Source organism: Nannobrachium achirus (assembly GCF_963921795.1).
Source record: "Nannobrachium achirus genome assembly, chromosome: 3".
Classification (NCBI taxonomy): Eukaryota; Metazoa; Chordata; class Actinopteri; order Myctophiformes; family Myctophidae; genus Nannobrachium; species Nannobrachium achirus.
The window spans coordinates 67,204,826-67,225,063 of record NC_137812.1 but is presented as its reverse complement, the minus strand read 5'-3'; the positions used below and the strand labels follow the sequence as shown (position 1 = coordinate 67,225,063).

At 42.7% G+C, this 20,238-nt stretch overlaps 1 protein-coding gene across 1 annotated transcript in view; it reads left to right on the top strand.

Moving 5' to 3' along the window:
* LOC308281724 (VPS10 domain-containing receptor SorCS3-like) overlaps nt 1-20,238 on the top strand; it is a gene marked incomplete at its 3' end in the record, with an annotated part of 555,751 nt that overhangs the window by 398,040 nt on the left and 137,473 nt on the right. Inside the window, exon 5 of the mRNA XM_080722002.1 lies at nt 13,471-13,544. Coding sequence (XP_080578128.1) covers nt 13,471-13,544 — 74 coding nt within the window. The remainder of the gene's footprint in view (nt 1-13,470; nt 13,545-20,238) is intronic.

Here is a 20,238-nt window from a genome sequence, read left to right as displayed (position 1 = left end):
AGCCTGGAGGCAAAATATGAGTGCAACAGCATCTTTTTGAGGATGAGCCATATAGAACATATCATTAATCAACTGTTTGGAGCAAATGAACAGGACTTGTTGATCGTTGCCCTTAGCGAGCTGTAAATGGGGGAGTGCCTTTACTAATTAGCAGCATAAGTTACACATTTCACCATCTGCTGTGAAAATGATTGCCCTGCCCTCTCTCTCCTCCTGTCTCTGTCCCATGTCGATGCTCATTGCTCTTAGTTCATGTCAAGGAAAGCCAGGATTGTTCAATGGTGAGGCTTTTTTATATTTATATATTATTATGTGACCTCAGCCTCCAGAACGGGTAGATAGCATTTCAGTCATTAGTCAACTCATGTTATTCAATACGTGGATACTGTCTATGTGGGTGTTGATAATTTGTAGACGTGCAAGAGACGCAAGGTCAACTGCAATTCTGTGCGTGCGTGCGTGCGTGCGGCAGTTAGTTTGGAATAGCCATTCCTACATAATTACAAAGCCCACATACAGTAACACTCTCGGAGATCTAGTAGGGAATTGAATCCAGCAGCTAAGCCTAGTTCACTGAATAAATCTTTTACATTTGTGTGATAGAGTTGACCCACCTTATGCTGATCTATGAAGTAAAAACTAAATGATCTGAGTCAAATAAGTACAGGACAAAATATTCTCTCAATACAACTGCTTAAGATTTGATATTATTTAGGCAAATCAAGTTTGTTTAATATAATGCTTGGTTTGTTGTTTTTTTGCCCCCCTGCTCTGCATGCTTGTTGTCCAGAGCAGTGGTTCTCAATTCTATTTTAATTTCAAGGACCTCCATAACTCTGGGTCCATTTGGTTCCATTTGTACTCACTCAGAGTTACAGACCTGTAAGTGTCCATTTGGAACCCCTCGAACCCTGAGTGTCTAAATGAAAAGTCAGTGAGTGATCAGTCATCATGAAGTGTTTGGCCCTGTTTGGCCTAGCTTAGACCTACCTACTCTGGTCTGGATACTTTTTAGTACCATGTTTAGTACCACTTTCACACCACTCTGCCCAGGTCCTTGTAGTGGAAAACCTGGCACAAGTGGGCAGTGTGGAGTAGTGTGGTGTTGGGCCATGTCAGTGGAAAAGGGGCTTATGGAACACTATTCCATGGCCAACACTGTAGACAACAAGTGAGTCCAGCGATATAATTTAACTCTCAATGAAACTGACCTTCAGGCCGTAGCCGTGCATACACTCACAGTCACGTGCATATCCTCAGTTACATTCTCCTGCATGTGCTTCTGCAGCGGAAATAAACAAATAAGTCAATGAAGTCAACTATAGAGATTTCCCAAATCCTATAGACTTCCCTTATAGCAATGGTTCTCATAGGGTCTCCCCGGGTTCCTTGAGGGGGTTCTAAATGGCCCCTTACAGGTCTGTACACTCTCAGAGTTATGAGGGTTCTTGGAATTTAAATATTTGAGAACCACAGCCCATTAGGCTCCGTCCTTTCGCCCCAGCATGGGAATGCTATAGGGTTCATTTGGTTAAAGGGTCTAACTTTGTCCATGTGGGACAGCCTGTGGTTTGAATCATGTCCCTTCGACCTTTAAAGGACAACTTAGTTGTTTTACAACAAGAGTTCATATTTTAGATTGTAATTAGAGAAAAGAAAAGATGAGTGTTAAAATGTTTTCATTTACTGCTTTCTATTGTTTTAGCGATTTTAGTATTTTGATTTCAGTGGTTGGGGGCATGCGTATCTAAATAGTCTTTTTAGACACAATAAGCCAGCAATTTCTTTGTTACTATTTACACCAGCCCCCATAAGTCACATCTGCCCATGAAAGATTGTGGTGCATCTTGGAAATGGGCTTATTATGTCTAGAAAATACATATTTGGCCACTTGCAAAAAAAAAATCAACTAAAATGATATAAAGAAGTAAATGAAAACATTTTAACACTCATCTTTTCTTTTCTCTAATGACTATCTAAAATATGAACCCTTGTTGTAAAAAAAAAACTAAGTTGTCCTTTAATTTACACTGATTAATCTCTGTTATTAAAGCACAAGAGGTAAGGTTTTCTGAGGTAAGAAGAGGCCTGTTGATGTTTGGCCAATATACTGTACATAGGCAGGGGCGTCACAAGGGGTAGGAAAGTGGGACTGAGTTACTAGGGCCCAAGGTGGAGGGGCCCTAGTAACTTTAGCTATTGAAAAATAGCAGATATACAAGCTCACAGCGCGGCACCGAGTGCCGCGCTGCGAGCTTGTAGATCTGCTATTTTTGAAAAGTCGTGAAAATGTGCGCAAATCTTTGAATATATGTATTTTTTAAGTGAACATTTGTACCTCAAAGTTTGCTTCTGGGGGGTCCCTGGAACTAAATATTTTGAGATGGGGGGTCCTTCACATGAAAAAGTTTGAGCATCACTGACATGGAAACAGGTTTCTTGGCACACATTTTCAGATTTTTCAAAAATAGCAGATCTACAAGCTCGCAGCGCGGCACTCGGTGCCGCGCTGTGAGCTTGTATATCTGCTATTTTTCAATAGTTAACATTCATGGGGGGCCCGCAGTGAATCCTTGTACCCAGGGCCCAGAATTTGGTGTGACGCCCCTGTACATAGGCCTAAAGAAGTTATAACCCCTGACAAGTAAACTCACATTTACACATGAAGATTGAGAGCACCTCCGGAAACAAAATTCAATATCAATGTCCCTGCCGGTTAAATGAAGAAATAAAAATGTGTTTATCTTCCCCTTCAGGTCTGCAGCGTGCTGTAAACCATGCATCTGCAAGCTGAACACGTTAAATCTGTATTTGGCCGTCTTTATGAAGGTGGGGGTCTTGGGGGACTGAGGCCTTATATATGAAACCTTGGTTGTTCTCTAAACCCTGTTAACCCTAGCATCCGGATGGATACACTTTAAACAAAAGTGGCTTAAACCACCACAAGGAACTGCAACAATATAGTTGTGTGTGTATTCTGGGCATGTTATAAGGGGTGAACATTCAGAGGGAAAAAAATCACACAATTTACAATTACAATTTAGGCATTTAGCAGACGCTTTTAATCCAAAGCGATTTACAATAAGCAGCTAATACATCAATATAACAAGCAAGAATATATACATCAACAGCAATACAACAAATGCATAGGAATATCAATCTAGAAAAACAAAAACATAGTGTGAAGTGATATTTATAAGTTAATTTTATTAAGCGTCCCTTGGCCAATGTGACCCTGGACAAACAACAGACTTTGAGCGCTTTGTGCCAAGATGTAGGCCAGATCTGGCCACATATAGGCCACACTTCAGAGCCCGGACAAAGGCAGATGTTGGAGCTTAGCTCCTAGCTCCTCCCAGGAGCACTGCTCAAAAAAGCATTCTTTGAAAATAGTAGATCTGCTACGCATTGTGAGCTTGTAGATAGGATTTATTTTTTCTCTATTTAATATAGCCTTCAACAAAGTATGTATAGGGTGTCAGTGGTTAAACCATGTGATATCATACATCACCCTTCTGTCTATGACATACTGTGCATGTCAGAAACATGGTGTTATCCATCCCATTTCCAATAACGCCAATTAGGATCATTTACTCCTGGGAGGAGGAGACTGAGTCATGCTGTCAGTGTGATGTCCATGGTCACAGTGGGGGGCTTTTCTTCCAGTGTGCTGAACAATTGTTACATACTGTAGGTTCACATGTGTGTCACTATGAGTCAGTTATGCCTAGAGCAGTGGTTTCGTAATCTTTCTCGACCCAAACGAAATAATCATATTTGAACTGGGGACCCCCCCAAAATAATCATATGAACTGGGGACTAAAGCGACAACATTGAAGTGGCGACTACAGTACCAACCCGTCTTTTTTTTTCTTAGACCACTGGGCATACCCGAAGCGTCCCCTACTTGAAGCAGTAGGGTACTTGACAGGGCGTCAGGTATCTGACGCCTTGGGGGTGAGAATGTGTTGCCAGTACGTATAACAGAGGGCTGCATGGACACAGAGGCCATCTGTTAATCAGATGGTCTGGTGCGACCTGGTTCTGGTTATCAGAAGGTCGTTGGGTCTGCACCTGTGCCCTGTCCGCCCAGTCTTATGTAGCAAACGGTTCTCGAGCAAGACACTTAACCCTGACTGTTCCCTGAGCGTCGTATTAATGACACTGACCCATGCACTGCTCCTAATAGTTAGGGTGGGTTGAGTGCCAAGGACACCATTTCATATGTATGTACATGAGTGAATTAGGCTTTACTGTTTGAATTATAAAGGGCTTTAAATTACAAAGGGCTTTGATGTGTTAATTTAAGCATTCAATAACTCTGTGTGACTGAAATATGAATCCAATTGTATTCAATGTGCACTTAACATGCTAATATGGTCCAGCAATAGCATTTAACTCTCAATTAAACTGACCTTCAGGCCGTAGCCGTGTATACACTCTCACAGTCACGTGCATGTCCTCAGTTATTTTATCCTGCATGTGCTTATAGGACAACTTTAGTGTTTTACAACAAGGGTTCATATTTTAGATAGTCATTAGAGAAAAGAAAAGATGAGTGTTAAATCTTTAATACTTCTTTCTATCATTTTAGTGATTTTAACGATTTTGATTAGCATACATGCCCCCAGGTTGGGGGCATGCATGCAAGTGGCTAAATATGTATTTTTAGACACAATAAGCCCATTCCCAAGATGCACCGCAATCTTTCATGGGCAGATGTGACTTATGGGGCTGGTGTAACAAAGAAATTGCCAGCTTATTGTATCTAAAAATACATATTTAGCCACTTGTACGCATGCCTCCACTCACTGAAATCAAAATACTAAAATAGCTAAATCAATAGAAAGCAGTAAATGAAAATATTTTAACACTCATCTTTTCTTTTCTCTAATTACAATCTAGAATATGAAACCTTGTTGTAAAGGTGACTTTTCATACCAATTTTGAAGGAGGCTAGGGATTTGCACTCCTTTAAGGCTTGTGGAAGGGCGTTCCACATGTTGGGTGATATAGCTGGAGAACGAAATAGAGCCTTTTATAGTGTTAAATCTGGGTTGAACATGATTAGTGGAGCTGCCTCTGGTGTTGTGATCGTGGACATCCTTGACCTTTAGGAAGTAGTTTGTCAGGTTCATGGGTATCTTGGAGGTGTAGTGTATCTTGTACACCAGGGCCATTGCAAGATGCTGTACTCTGTCAGTTACTTTGAGCCACCCCACGCTTTCGTGGTGATGAACGGTAAGGTGGGCTCGATGGGGAAGACCAAGCACGACCCTAATCATTTTGAACTGGTCTACAAGCTCACAGCACGTCACATCACAACACGTTCTGAGCTTGACGATCGGCTATTTTCAGAATTATTTTTTTAATTTGAATACTTCTACTTTGGTACTCAAAGTTTATTTTGACCCCAATCAGACTCAAGCAAAAAATGTGAATACATTCCTTTCACTTGTAACAGAGTAAATGTATGTCACGGTGTCGCTATACTCTTGCTAAGTAAGTAAAGTAAGTAGTAAGTAAAACATAATACAAATCTGAGTACTTCTTCCACCGCTTGTCTGTCACCAGCTCCCTCAGAGTCCCGGCCTGGCGGCCGTGTGTTTTCTGATTTATCGACGCGAGTGGGAAACGATGAAGCTCACTTTGTGACAGCTCAGAAGCTTTAGAATTTAAGATGTCATGGAGCTGATGAATGGCGAGAGGAGAGCTTGTGCTTTACCCGGAGGCGTCGTATGTCACTGTCCAGAGTGATGAGGGACCCTGCCTGCCTGCTGCCCTGCTACATGCGCCCAGGGCTCCACCGGGGCCCCCCGTTCTTTACTCATAGCCCTGGCACCAACCACACAGTTGGTACAGCATCACTGTCGGACAGAAACCTTGTATGTGCTGTGGGCGAGTTTATTTTCTCTAAGGTGGAAACGGGATAGAGCGCTCGTTTTCACCAGTGTCGGCAGGTTAGCTACTCACCAGTGTCGGCAGGTTAGCATTTTACCAGGTTAGCATTCACCAGCGTCAGTTTTACTGAGGTTAGGGTTAAGGTTAAGGTTAGGGTTAGGGTTAGGGTTAGGGTTAGGGTTAGGGTTAAGGTTAGGTTTAGGTTTTGGTGCACCTCTGCCGCGGTCACAATGGAGCGCTCCCTACCTCCGGTTCAGCCAATCACAAGCTTCAAAAATGAGTCCGGGGTGTGGCTATCCCGTTTCCACCTTAGAGAAAATAAACTCGCGTACTGTAGGCCTGTCACAATCATAATTGCGACCGCCAGGTCGCCAGTTACTATGAAAAGCTCCACCGGCTGTCCGTCCGTCCGCTCGTCCGTTGGTCGGTACGTCCGTACGTCACGTCACGTCACGTCACGTCACGTCACGATTTTATGAAAAACACATAAACCACTTTAGCCCTATTTTATACCTTGGCTATTTGAAAATAGCCGATCTACAAGGCGTTGTAAGCCTGTATATCTGCTATTTTCAAACATTGTACTTTTATTTTTTGTACTTTAAGTACATTTTGATACCAATACTTTTGTACTTTTACTCAAGTACATATTGAATTCTGGACCTCTACTTGTATTTCTACATTGCAGTATTGATACTTTTTCCACCACTGCCTTTTAGGCAGGGTGTTTTAACTGTACTTGTAGTGTACTGCATTTCTATTGTATTGACTATACTTGTCCATTTTTGTCTATTAAAATAATCAATCAATCCATCAGACAGACAGACAGACAGGGATTATAACACAGAAACATGTGAAAAGAGTATGTAGCAGCAGCAAAAAACTGTTTGTCTCGGTTGGAACAATTCGGCACTCTTTAAAGAGCCTTCGTGTTCACAATTCAGTCTCAGCGCGACGCCGCCGCATCTGCAATCTGGAACCTTCTGGATTGAAGAGGCAAAAGCCAATAGGTTACGGCATGAGTTATGTTTACATGATGGCAGGGAACAATATATAGCCTTGTTGACATGCAGGTGTACATACGGCGCAGAGCCCATGGCCCAATTCCACTGGACTAATTACATTTCCTGGAGCCCGGGCAAAAAAGAAAAAAAAAAAGAATTAATAACCGTGGTGCATTTTCCTCCATTATACTGATTGATGTTGCGGAACAGCTCCCTATATTGTGTCGTGTCGCTCCGTATTGTTATTCTCTTTCGACGCGCCGCCGCAACTTTGTGGTGCCTCTGCAGTTTATGCTAATGTTCTGATTTGTTACCTTTTATCACTGCAAATCTGACACTTACTCTGATAAAAGGCTACACATTTGTCAACTGCGGCAAATTTATTCATCAACATTCGCGGGGTAAAAGAAAGGAAGAAAAAAAACAGAAGCTATTTAGGTCAGCAGGTGTTTTCCCCTTTACAAATTGCATTCTGCTCTCAAAGCGCAATAGTAGCGATGCGATGGCATGGATAGAGTCTGTTTCAAACAGTTGATTTTTAATTTGGCCCCGCGCTCCACTACAACTGACATATGGGCTTCATCGCCGATGATAAAGTTAATCCATCTCGCGATCGCTACTTAAATACCACATGTCCGTCCGCAGTATCCAATGCGCCGGCGACAGTGACAAACAGTGACTAGAAAGCTACACATCCATCACGGTGTACCTTCTGTGGCACTAGGCCTGGATCCAGTATGGTGGGCAAACAACTGGCCTGAGCAAACACTTCTGACTGAGTCTTGAGCAGTAAGCTAGCATTTATTCAAGTTTATTTACTGTAAAAATACAGTATTTTACAGAAACCTCTATTTACAGTAATTTATAGTAATTTAAAAGGATTATAGTAATTAATGTAGCATTGGGTGTCAATATTATGCATTGTTACTTTAACCATTATTTTATGCTTTAACTATTGAAAAATAGCAGATATACAAGCTCACAGCGTGGCACTGAGTGCCGCGCTGCGAGCTTGTAGATCCGCTTTTTTTTAAGAATGTTGGATATTTTTTAGCTGATTCTATAAATGTCTTCTAAATCCTTCTTCTAAATCAGTGGTTCTCAAACGTTTTCATGTGAAGGACCCCCAAAAGTACACGTATTTGGCCGCGGGCCCACCATCTCAAAATATCTTGTTCCAGGGACCCCCAGAAGCAAATATTTGAGTTACAATATATATATATATATATATATATATATATATATATATATATATTCAAAGATTTGCACAAATGATTTTTCAAAAATAGCAGATATACAAGCACTGCGAGCTTGTATATCTTGTTTTTGTTCAAGCTGGCTGTTTCACATTGAGCATTGACGGTTTTCTTTTACACTTTATATTCTTCGTTCCCTTTCTTTGTTGTACCTTGCTCTTTACTGTACTCTGTTCTTTGTTATTCTTTTCATACTTCTCTGCAACTTTGTAAATATCCTTATACTGCTGTGCTGCCTCTGGGCGACTGATTGTCTCCCTTGGGATTATGAGGGTATCTATTTATCTATCTAAAAACGTCTTTGTTTTGGTGAGTAGCAAAAGTGTATTTTTTATTTTTACTATAGACAAGAGGCTGGGCTACTGTGGCTGTGAGCACAAGGACTGTCATAATCGTTATATAGCGTTAAGGAGAACTCCTCCTAACGCTATGGACCAGAGCTAAGGAACAGTGTGCTCCCCTTCACTCTGTGCCCACGCTAATTAAAGCCACCTGTGTACCTGTGCTTCCTATATGCACACCCTGTGCATGTCAATCAAATGCCCACCAGGCACCAATTGTCTAGACAATAGAATTGCAAATGAACCAAAATAACATGCCAACACCAGGACATAAAGAATGGCTCCTACAGGTCAAATACGTACTGTAGCCTACGTTCTACGATGCAATTTGAAAACCTTTACAGTTCAAAGTTACTGTTACTGTCAGTTACTGTACGTCAAAACGTAAGCGCATAACCGTAAGTTAATGACTTTCCACCACTGGTCTGTTGTTGCGACCGTCAGGTCGCAAGTTACTATGAAAAGCTGTCTGTCACGTCACACTTTTGGCCCTACTCTTACGTTATCTCCGGCACTGTTGCCCCTATCAATGCCAAGCTTTGCACACACAATCCTTGGCTGGCAAACCACAACCTCCGCCCCTGATTTCTCACATGGCCTTCTTCTAGCGCCACCATCAGGCCGATTTTTGCAAAACACATTTTTGGACACCGCTCCTACAGATTTTGCCCTAAAATCCCGCAAAGCGATAGCTACACAGTATCTCTGAAGTCATGTCATCAACATGGATCTGTCCCATTTCCCATATTCCCTCCTGATTGGCTACCATTGCCTTCTAAAGTTTGTGTATGTAACGTAACGTTGCTTATCTAGCGATTAGGGAGTCTTACTGGTTTAATGACTTGTGTCAGTTGTGATTGCATCACCTGTCAATCAAGGGTTGTGGTGCGACGTGAAACGTGAGCGATGGCTGTTCCCTGCCCCACACTCGAAATTAGTCCTCCGGGAGCTGCAATGTCATCAACATTATAGCTACAGGTTGACAGTCAGCACATAAAACTGACAAGTAATGCATGCGGGATGAGAGCTGCGCAGCTTTATCTGAAAGGTGACAGAACATGCCAGGCAGCACAGTCTCAGGAATGAGACCTCAGACCCGAGTTGTGTACGTGTGACAATCTGCATGAGATGGAGCCTGCGAGAGAGAAAACAGAGGGATTTCTCTCTAAACCCAGTGGTTCTGGATCAGGGCCCTACATGCACTTGGAAATAGGGCTGTCACGATTATGACTTTTTACATGATGATTAATTGTCACTCAAATCATTTACGATTTAATTGTGTTTTTGTCGTTGACAATTGCATTCCTGTTTGGCTTGTAGGCTTTGAAGTTGATTCCCGACATATTTGACAACTTTTTACTTAAAAAAGAACATTGAGAGTGGAAATTGCCGATCTACAAGCTCACAACGCGTCGCGATGTGGCGCGTTGTGAGCTTGTAGATCTGCTATTTCCACTTTTTTTTATGTTTGAAAATGTATGTCAAAAATAATTGCAATGATGTCAAATAATTGTGATTAGACAACTATGTAATAATTGTGACAGGCCTACTTGGAAATCTCAAAAGCGTTTGCGAGCCACCCATATACAGTATGACCACTTAACCCATTCTGAGCCCCAGACATTAACGGATTATAATGTCCAGAGTGCCTCCCTCAGGCCCCATTCACTCCCGTTGTCTTATTTTGAAGGCCAGAAGTCCATAGCAGTAACACTTCCGGTCTGACGTCATCGCGTCATGCGCCGGAATCGATCGTTGTTTACGTGGTGTCATGGCGGCTCGGATCAGTGCTTTTATACATGTGTTATATAAGCGAGCATCTGCCTCCATCTTCGCTACTAAAGTGTAGTTTTGAGATAATGGACATTAAAGATGAGATCCCCCGTCTGCCTCAATGTTATGGGATTACTATTTTGTGCTCGTGGAGCCGTGATGATGAGAAATCAGCGACGGATTTCGGCTCTGGACCTTCCGCCATTGTACCAGGTACTGTAACCGCCGTTACAGTAATATATTACTTTTCGCGAGATATCTCGGGAATGGCACTCGACATACTCGAGTACATTTCGCGAGATATCTCGGGAATGGCACTAAATCGGTTTTAACACAGCTGCCATGTTAAGACCTTTTTTCAAGGTTCTTTAAAAAGGAGGGGGAAAATGCAATGGATTTTATTTTTTAAATGAATGTCATCATCAATAAAATCGTAGTGTTTTCCAATTATTTGGGGGCCCAATTGCAATATCCTCACAGCCCACCAGTTGACCTTAACTCATATGAGGTCCATTAATCTGTAGCTACTGCACAAGGCAACCGCGGTGAAGAGAAACACTCCAATTCCTGAAATGCAACGGGGTATCACGTGACCTTCAAATCCGGCTCACTCGTTGACTGTAGTATTATGCTACTCAATACTACTACTAACACGACCTAATAGTGCAGAGCCAAACCAAAAAAGTGTCCAATGGTCAGTGCAAGTAAAACTAAATAAAAAAGAAAAACAAGAAAGGGTGACGCAGCAAGACACACATGAGCACCGTCCCTGGACAGGTCCTTAGAGTCAGTCCAACTATAGTTCCAGTAAAATAAGGCTACCGCCGTCCTAGGTTAGGAAGGTAGCCCTTGTCAAGCGACCGTTGTGTGTCTCATTGTATAGCTTGAGAGCAGCTGGTAGCAGCCGTTTTTTAGGGAGTTGAAAGTTCCCACTTTCCCTAGTGGGAACACTCTGAGCCCCCACCTCGTCATCTTAACACATCTGGTGCCAACCCCGAGTTTTCCGAGTTTGTATTGATACCAACGCTGTGCCAACCCCGAGTTTCCCGAGTTTGGGCTGTTTTTGAAAAAAAAAATGTTTAAAAAAAAGAAAAAAAAAAAAAAAAATCATTTTTTTTTTTGGACCTCCAGAAATGTATTAGGCATGATCGCGATCGCGAAATTGCATGTTTAACCCCCATACCAACCCATTCTTTCAAACATGGCAGCCATGTTTGTTTACATCTGAAGAAAACATAATGGCCCATAAATCATGAATGCCTGAACGGATTTCCAAGCGGATTTTTTTGTTTGAAAGCTGTGAACAGCATCTACACACGTGGTGCATCATCTAGGCATGGGCGTGCACTTTTTACACAATTGCACAATTACATGGAAGTCTATGTAACCATGGCAACGCGAGACATTGAAGAGAAAAAATCATTGCAACATAAGTGTTAAATACGCTTTTTGGCCAGAAAAGAAAATATTTCCCCGGAAGGCAAAATCTGTGGAGTAACAAAAAAAACTGGTTTTCTTATGGTGAAATGTTTACTTCTCTGGCCAATTTCTTTCATTTTAGACGTGGGGTGTTCTGAGTGTTCCCACTAAGGAAAGGCGGCTTTCAACATCTTAGAACCGCCTTTGTTTTGGTGAGTAGCGAAAGTGTATTTTTTATTTTGTACTAAAGACAAGAGGCTGAGCAGCCTGGGATACCGCGGCTGTGAGCGCAAGGGCTCATCGCTCCCTTAGCGTTAAGGAGAAATCCTTCTAACGCTATGGATCAGAGCAAACTGTTCCTATACTGTACCAACCAGCAGTGAAGCAATTCAAAGGAAACTGGGCAACAAGGAGCCAAGAGAGACAACCAAGTTAACTGTTACAGTATGCGTTGTTGCATTATTAATGCACTGTGCTTTAACCACTTAAACCCTAGTGTGATTGACGGAGTCCCACAGGTCACCATACTAGTGAATTCTCTGTTTTCTGATGTTGTGGGGAAAGCTTTTGATGAAAACAGCTGATCTGATCTGCTATTTTCATGGATGCTGGGGTTGACGTGGTTAAAAGAACTACGGGAATACTGCTTGGACTTGGTTTGCGTTTCGGCGTAATTACTAATGACGAGGTGGACATTACAGTACATTAAGCTGTTACAGTACATTAAGTCTGAATAAGTAATTGTAAATTAAGTAAAGTAGGCTACCTTAGTACTAGTGGATATTGGAATTTTAATGAAAATCGCCATACTTTATATCTGAGTAGAAGTATAAAGCACAAAATGCAGTAATAGTACCTCAAAATTATACGCCAGTATATAACTTGCTTACTTTCCACCGCTAGCCTAGCCAACTGGGGATTTGCACTCTACTGAGCACACATTCCTTCCTAATATCCCTGTAAGTCTTTCCTCTTCGCCTCAGAGGAGTTATTTGTAATGGAACTCTGGGATATCTACTTTATTGGGTCCCATATGTAAGAACGGTTGATAATAATGATAGCAATTGAGAGCAAATGACAGCCTATTTCACCAGGATGCTTTATATCCCCTGATTAACCTGAAGCCTGGCTTTATACGGCTATACCTCAACTGTCCTTGTCACGTTGAGACCTTCTAAATCAGCCAGACTAATCACAGGTTTAATTAGAGTTGGGCTGGAAGGGAAAGCTCTCTGTCTACCGAGCAATCTTCGTTCCTACTCTCACCTATGGTCATGAAGTGTGGGTAATGACCGAAAGTATAAGGTCACGGGTGCAAGCGGACGAAATGGGTTTCCTCAGACGGGTGGCTGGTATCTCCCCTTAGAGATAGGGTGAGAAGTTCAGTCACCCGAGAGAGACTTGGAGTAGAACCGCTGCTCCTACACTTGGAAAGGAGTCAGCTTAGGTGGTTCAGGCATCTAGTACGGATGCCCCCCGAGCGCCTTCCTAGGAAGGTCCTCGATGTGCGTCCCATTGGGAGGAGACCCCGTGGCAGACCAAAGACCAGATGGAAGGACTATTATCCAAACTGGCTTGGGAACACCTCGGTATACTCTCTGAGGGAGTGGAGGAAGTTGCTTGGGATAAGGAAATCTGGAAATCTCAGTTGGAACTGTTACCCCTGCGACCTGATTCCGGATAAGCGGTTGAAGATGGATGGATGGATGGATTATTTATTTTACCTATCTCGCTAACAACATTCTTGCTTTCTTTCTCTTTCAATGTTCTCTGCAGTTGTACAGCTCCTTTGACTTTGGCAGAAAATGGCAGCTTGTTCACGAGCACGTAACGCCGAGCCGCTTCTACTGGTGAGTCATGCAAGTTTTCTTTCTTTTTTCTTTTTTGGTTGAATGTGTTGCACTCTTTATTGAAACGAAAGACTCTTGCACACCTACTAAAGCGACAGGTGCGTCAAGGAGACACCAAACAATGGTCAGGTAAACTGATCATGAGTACGAAAAATTCCACGCACACCGTCTTCAAATGCAAAAAGGTTTTAATGGGGAATCACAACATTTGGTCGTATTTAGACCTTCATCACTATCTTTTGCACTCTTTGTTATCATTTTGTAATGTGTTGTTTGGCCCTGTCTTGGCCAGATCGAACTTAAAAAAAGGGTTCATACATTAGCTCAATGTGACTGTTCTGGTTAACTAAAGGTTACACTGTAGACAGTAACGCCATTGCCTGTGTAACTAACTACGTATACAAGCTGTACCTTGACTTAACTTGAGTATTTCCAGTTTTGGTATTTTGTACCAGAATGTTGTAGGCCTACTACTTTTCACTCCACTGCAATTATTTGAAAACTTGAGTTACTAGTTATTTTGCACGTTTAGAATATTATTCAGAAATGTACAACTAAAGCCCTATTTTATACGTGGCCTATTTGGAAATACCCCATCTGCAAGCTCACACACTTGTGAGCTTGTATCTATTTAAAAAAAAAATTAGTACCTTTACTTTGCTACTGATTTTGATACGAATAGACAGTTTTGTACTTTTACTCGCGTAACATTTTGAATGCAGACCATTTACTTTTAACAGAGCATTTCTACATCGTTGTCTTCCTACTTTCACTCGAGTAAAAACAACAAACCAGTAACTTCTTCTACCACTGTATACCATCGTCGCATCACGTCTTCCTCCATCGTCTTTCGGCTCCTCTACCGTCCCTCCCTTATCAGCGTTCTCTGTTTGCTCAGGGATGCGGGAAGTGTAGCTCGTGCGAGCGAGTGATATTGATGACTATGAACAAGGTTGTGTTGTTGAGTGACTGGTGCCGCCGCAGAAACTCTCGCTTATTCTCTCCCCTTGATACGATCAGGCAGAGATTAATATCCTCTCTTCCCCACAGCACGCTTAGCATTCAGCGCCACCTCGTCCCCCGCTTGTCTGTCGCATGCACCGTCGCATGCCGCTTCATCGCTCACGCAGGGGGTCCGCCCCCATTCCGCCAATTGCACATATATAAACAATCATGGTCAGGGGTGTCGCACCAAATCCTGGGCCCTGGGTACAAGGATTCACTGCGGGCCCCCCGTGAATGTTATTCATAGGGGGAGGGGGTTTAACCCATTTAGACTGGTGAACGCATTATTACGCGTTGTTTTGTGCTTTAACTGTTGAAAAAATAGCAGATATACAAGCTCCCAGTGCCGTGCTGCGAGCTTGTAGATCTGCTATTTTTGAAAAATCTTTAAAAAACCTATGTTTTTATGTCAGTGGTGCTGAAACCTTTTCATGTGAAGGACCCCCAAAATGATATGTATTTGGCCACGGACCCCCATCTCAAAATATTTAGTTCCACGGACCCCCCAGAAGCAACATTTGAGTTACAAATGTTCGCTTTAAAAATACATACGTATATTTAAAGATTTCCACACATTTTTAACGACTTTTCAAAAATAGCAGATATACAAGCTCACAGCGCGGCACTGAAGCTAAAGTATAAAATTGGGCCCTAGTAACTCAGTCCCACTTTCCCCCCCCTTGTGACGCCCCTGATCATGGTTCTCGGGGAAATTGCCACGCATGCATACAGCTATACTGCACATGCTTTGCAGATGTGTATATTGTGCATGTCTGCGGTGCTCGGACTAATAATGGATCCTGGAAGTCCCTTGTCGTCTTTTATCAAATCACGGCTTGTTGTTGGTCCCGCTTCCTCTGCAGTGTGTGTCCCCCGCCCGCAGGGGTGAAAGTGCACACTCATCACAAAGTCGTTGGGAGTGGGTAGAAAACTTGTAAGTCCAAAATTGTTGCTTTTCAGAAAAAATGGGAAATGTTTTCCAATGGATCCAGTGTATTATTAAGCCCATATCTAACAGGACTTCATTATGCGAATGCCCATATATGGAGGTCACATCGGCCACATACCACACTAACAGAATCCATATATGGCCAAGACAGCCCATATTTTTGTGGCTGCTTCTACAGACAGGGATCTCCATGTATGGGCATAAAAGGGTATGATGTCAGATGTCATAGACGTCATAGGACTTTCACGTAACGAATAACTGAGTAAGCATGTTTGGACTCTCACAGCATATCTCCATATACAGTACATGGATCTCCATATATGGGTACCAGGGGTCTCCATATATGGGTAACTGGTCCAATATACATCACTGGCCAGATGGCCAAGAATTGGCGCAACCTCGCCCTGAGGCGTCTTACTAGTGCTTTTATACCACTGTTTCCCAAACACTGGTTTGGAAGGAGTTCTCCTTAACGCTATGTCACCGATGAGCCTTGGCGCTCACAGCCTGCCTCTCGTCTTTACTAAAAATAAAAATATAAACTTTTGCTACTCACCAAAACAAAGACGGTTTGAGGGAGTTGAAAGCCTATCATCCCTAGTGGGATAACCCTCTGAGCCTCCCACCTCACGTCTAAAATACACTTTTTGGCCAGAAAAGAACATATTTCACCGGAGATCTAAATCTGGTCAATGGAGTTTTTCTGTTGACAAGATCTGTATGAGGCGCAGTGGAGTAACTAAACTAAAAATATTTTATTTTCTGGCCAAAAAGTTTACATGTCTGTCTGTGTGTGTGTGTGTGGCTGTGCGCCGACACCGCAGCGCTCTGGAAAAAGGTTTATGTTGTTATACCTTGTTTTTTCTTTTTCTTGGCCCCTGGCCAGGGGGAGGCAGTATAGAGACCATGGATTACTGCATGTTTTTTTGTGAGGGTACCTTCCCTAGGAGACACCGGGAGAACATGCAAACTCCACACAGAAAGGCACTTTTGCCAACCCCACCTATATGGGCACTGATGACACGGAGGAGAGAACCCCCCCCCCCCCAACAACAATGTTGTACCATTCAATCCGGAAAAGCATGTCATTTTAGATATCGTTGTTGTCTCCATTACATGTGTGTTTTCTTTGTAAATTAATGCCCTATTTGATCATACGAAAGCATCACACAAATGCGTTACCATTGTTTCCATTGTGAACTATTGTGCTCCCAACTCACTCCCTAGGAACAGCCTGTTCCTATTAGTGAGTTGTTCTGTCTTCATGTTCTGGGGGGATTCAGAGTTCCCTATTGGTAGAAGGGAGATGTAGTGTGCTATCTCTGAGTACCTAAAAGCAGATCCATTCATTCATACATTTAATTCACTGACATGAGTTTGGGATTGCAGTGTGGTGCGGCCTCCCATGCTGGCAAAACGCTATGATGCTAAATAAGTACCCACTGGATAGGCCTCCGCATGTTCCAACCCAATGTTGCTGCACATCACCTTGGCAGTGGTGGAAAAAGTACTCACATGTTTTACTGAAGTAAAAGTATCAATACTGCAATGTAGAAATACTCAGAAGTAAAAGTCTGGAATTTAAAATGTACTTGATAAAAGTATGAAGTATGAAATCTACTTAAAATGCCAAATGTAAAAGTACAAGATGTTTGAAAAAAGCAGATCTACAAGCTCACAACGCGATGTGACGCGTTGTGAGCTTGTAGATCGGCTATTTTCAAATGGCCTAGGTATAAAATGTGGCTCAAGTGGGTTATTGTATGTTTTATAATATAATCATTTATATCTTCAAAGTAACTAGTAACTATTTAATTGTAGTGGAGTAAAAGTACAATATTTGCATTGGAAATTGGAAGTACTCAAGTAAAGTACAAATACCTCAAAATTGTACTTACAGTAAGTACAGTACTTAAGTAAATCTACTTAGTCACTTTACACCACTGCACACTGGCCACCGTGTTTCTCTGCCTGTCAGCTTTCCATTCAGCTGCATTCAGACTGGTTCCATTAGCTCTGAGGTTTACATTATCATCACTGTCGGGCAGAGACATTTGTACTGTATGTGCAATAATACCCTAACGTTTCATGAAACGGAAGGAAGAAAAGACGACGCACGCACACGCATGCACGCACCCACACAGACAGACTTAACAACTTTCAACCTGGCATGTCTATTATTTATCTATCTATCTATCTCAGTGGTTCTCAACCTGTGGGTCAGGACCCCCTGGGGGGTCCCCAAATTATTTTGGGAGGTCCCCAGATGATTAGCTTAATGTGGAACATTGTTTTCTCACTCGAAAGTAAACAAACCAACCTAAAGTGTTAAGTGTATAGACTAGAGGTTATATGCACATTTCTAAAAGGCAGAAGTTGTGAAAATAGCCGATCTACATGCTCACAACGCCTCGCAACGGCGTTGTGAGCATGTAGATCGGCTATTTTCGCAATAGAACCGTCTTATACAAAATGTAATGGCTCAACTCTTAGTGCTCGTCAGGGTGGAGAGGGGTCCCCAGTTAAAATATGATTATTTTGGGGCTCGTGGCCTGAAAAGGTTGAGAACCACTGATCGATCGATCTATCTATCTATCTATCTATCTATCTATCTATCTATCTATCTATCTATCTATCTATCTATCTATCTATCTATCTATCTATCTATTTTCCAAACTAGTGAAAATAGTTGACCGACCTTGTACAGCAGATTGTCTATTTTTGTTACTTTTCTTTGCGATACTATCACATGACAAAGTATAAAATGGGGCATTCATTTTTGAAAAAAAAAAAAAACAAACAAACAAAAAACCACATACAAGATGGAGATACATGTGTTGTTCCTGACGGTGACGCTGTGGAATCCATGACCAACCAAAGAAAGAAGAAGCATGATGTTTCCTGGTGATGTGCAAGGAAGATCAAAGAAGGAATGGACACCGACGTCATTTTAGGCTCCATGGCCATCCGCCATGACACTCTCGGTGGCAAAACTGGCACCGGAGGTTCGGTGAATTACATTGGAGTATACGAGCGCCGGCTGGGGCAGCTCAGGAACAAAAAATAATTCTGAACGATAGAGACCTTTATAAAACACTCAGCTCAGGAATATAAAAGAAAACATGTCACACATTGTTTTGTGCTGTGTTGCTTTTCGGTGAGTACACTGTATAACATTATAGAGGCATCTAAAGAGCACAATTTACGTTTCTGAACTAGATAGTATCGCGAGACTCTCCACCATTCCCTGTCTGGAATTCAAATCTCGCGATAGCTCCGAGACAGAAACTATACTTGCCGCTGTTTAGGTGCCTCAATAACATTATGTACTGTGCACATCGAAAAGCATGTGATTGTAAAAATACCTGTGATATGTCTTCTTTTATATTCCTGGAGTGATTATACAACAAAGGTCTCTATCGTTCAGAATAATTTTTTGTTCATGAGCTGTCCCAGCCGAAGCTCATAGACGCTAATGTTATTCACCGAACTTCCGGTGCCGACACCGCCACCCAAAGTGTCATGGCGGATAGACGTGGTCACCAACGCGTCACCGGTGTCTTCTCCTCTTGCTCCTAGCCCCTTTTCACTGCAAGGTGGAACCAGAACTTTCAGGAACCTTTTGGTTTTGTTTGCATTGCACACGGCCTGGTTCCAGACGAGGTTCCTGGAACCTTTTTTTGGTCCTGCTCCTGAGGTAGAACTAAACTTGAGTTCTGGGAACCTATGGGCGGAGCCAGCAGCGCTGCTGCTCTTTTTTGGGACCTTCCCAGTTAGTTCTGGTCATATGGAAACGTAAGCAGAACTTGGTCCCGGAACTTCCCTGGTTCTTGAAAGTTCTTGGTTCTGGAATGTTCAGGTTCTAGTTCTGGTCCGGCCCTACAGTGGAAAGACGCCTATTACTCTAATAGACCCCAGGTGTGGTTATAATGTGCAGATTTGTCTTCCCTGTGTATTTTTGGTTACTTCCTGAATGCTGAAAGACTCGAAAAACACAGATTAAACGACATCATAAACTCATCCCCTCCCCTTTTACCATTCACCCAACTCTGTGGGTGTGGCTAACTTCAGCTGGGTCACCACCCACCCACTCTGAGGGAACGCGGCCATTATTTGTTGCCCGGGCGGATCTCGCCGCGTCCTCCGACGTCTCAATATGACGCAGAGGGGTACATGACTCCTGCTGCTGTCTGCTTTGAGTAAATGAGGAGGGACATGACTACCCCTGCTGTCTACTTTGAGTAAATGAGGAAGTGATCCGCGGTGGAAAACGACTGATAAATCATGTGATTTTATCATTATAATGGATAAGCCTAAACAAACCAGTTCACATGAACAATACTGATGTAAAATAAGATATCTGAACGGCTACATTTATTTATACAATTAAAATGTCATGAGCCAGCACAGTTATAGGGGGGTTTGCCCTAGCCTGATACTTCAGTCCGCACATCACCACCCCCTGCTGGTGGGTGGTGTGTAGTGTGGACTGAACCCGGAGATATTTTATTTTATTTCAAGCGCGCCCAAAGAGCGGGCGCATTGAATGGGCCAATCAGGGTTGTATGCTTGGGGCACGTGGTTTGGCTGCTCCGGTCCCAGCCCCCTCCAAACAGAGCTCTTCTGCCCACGTCAGAGCAGTGTAGGCCCACGTGAGACTCACTCGTGGACTCTGATTGGTGTCCTCTGCCCACGTGAGAGTCTAGTGGACTCTGATTGGTCCGTGAAAACTGTCATGGC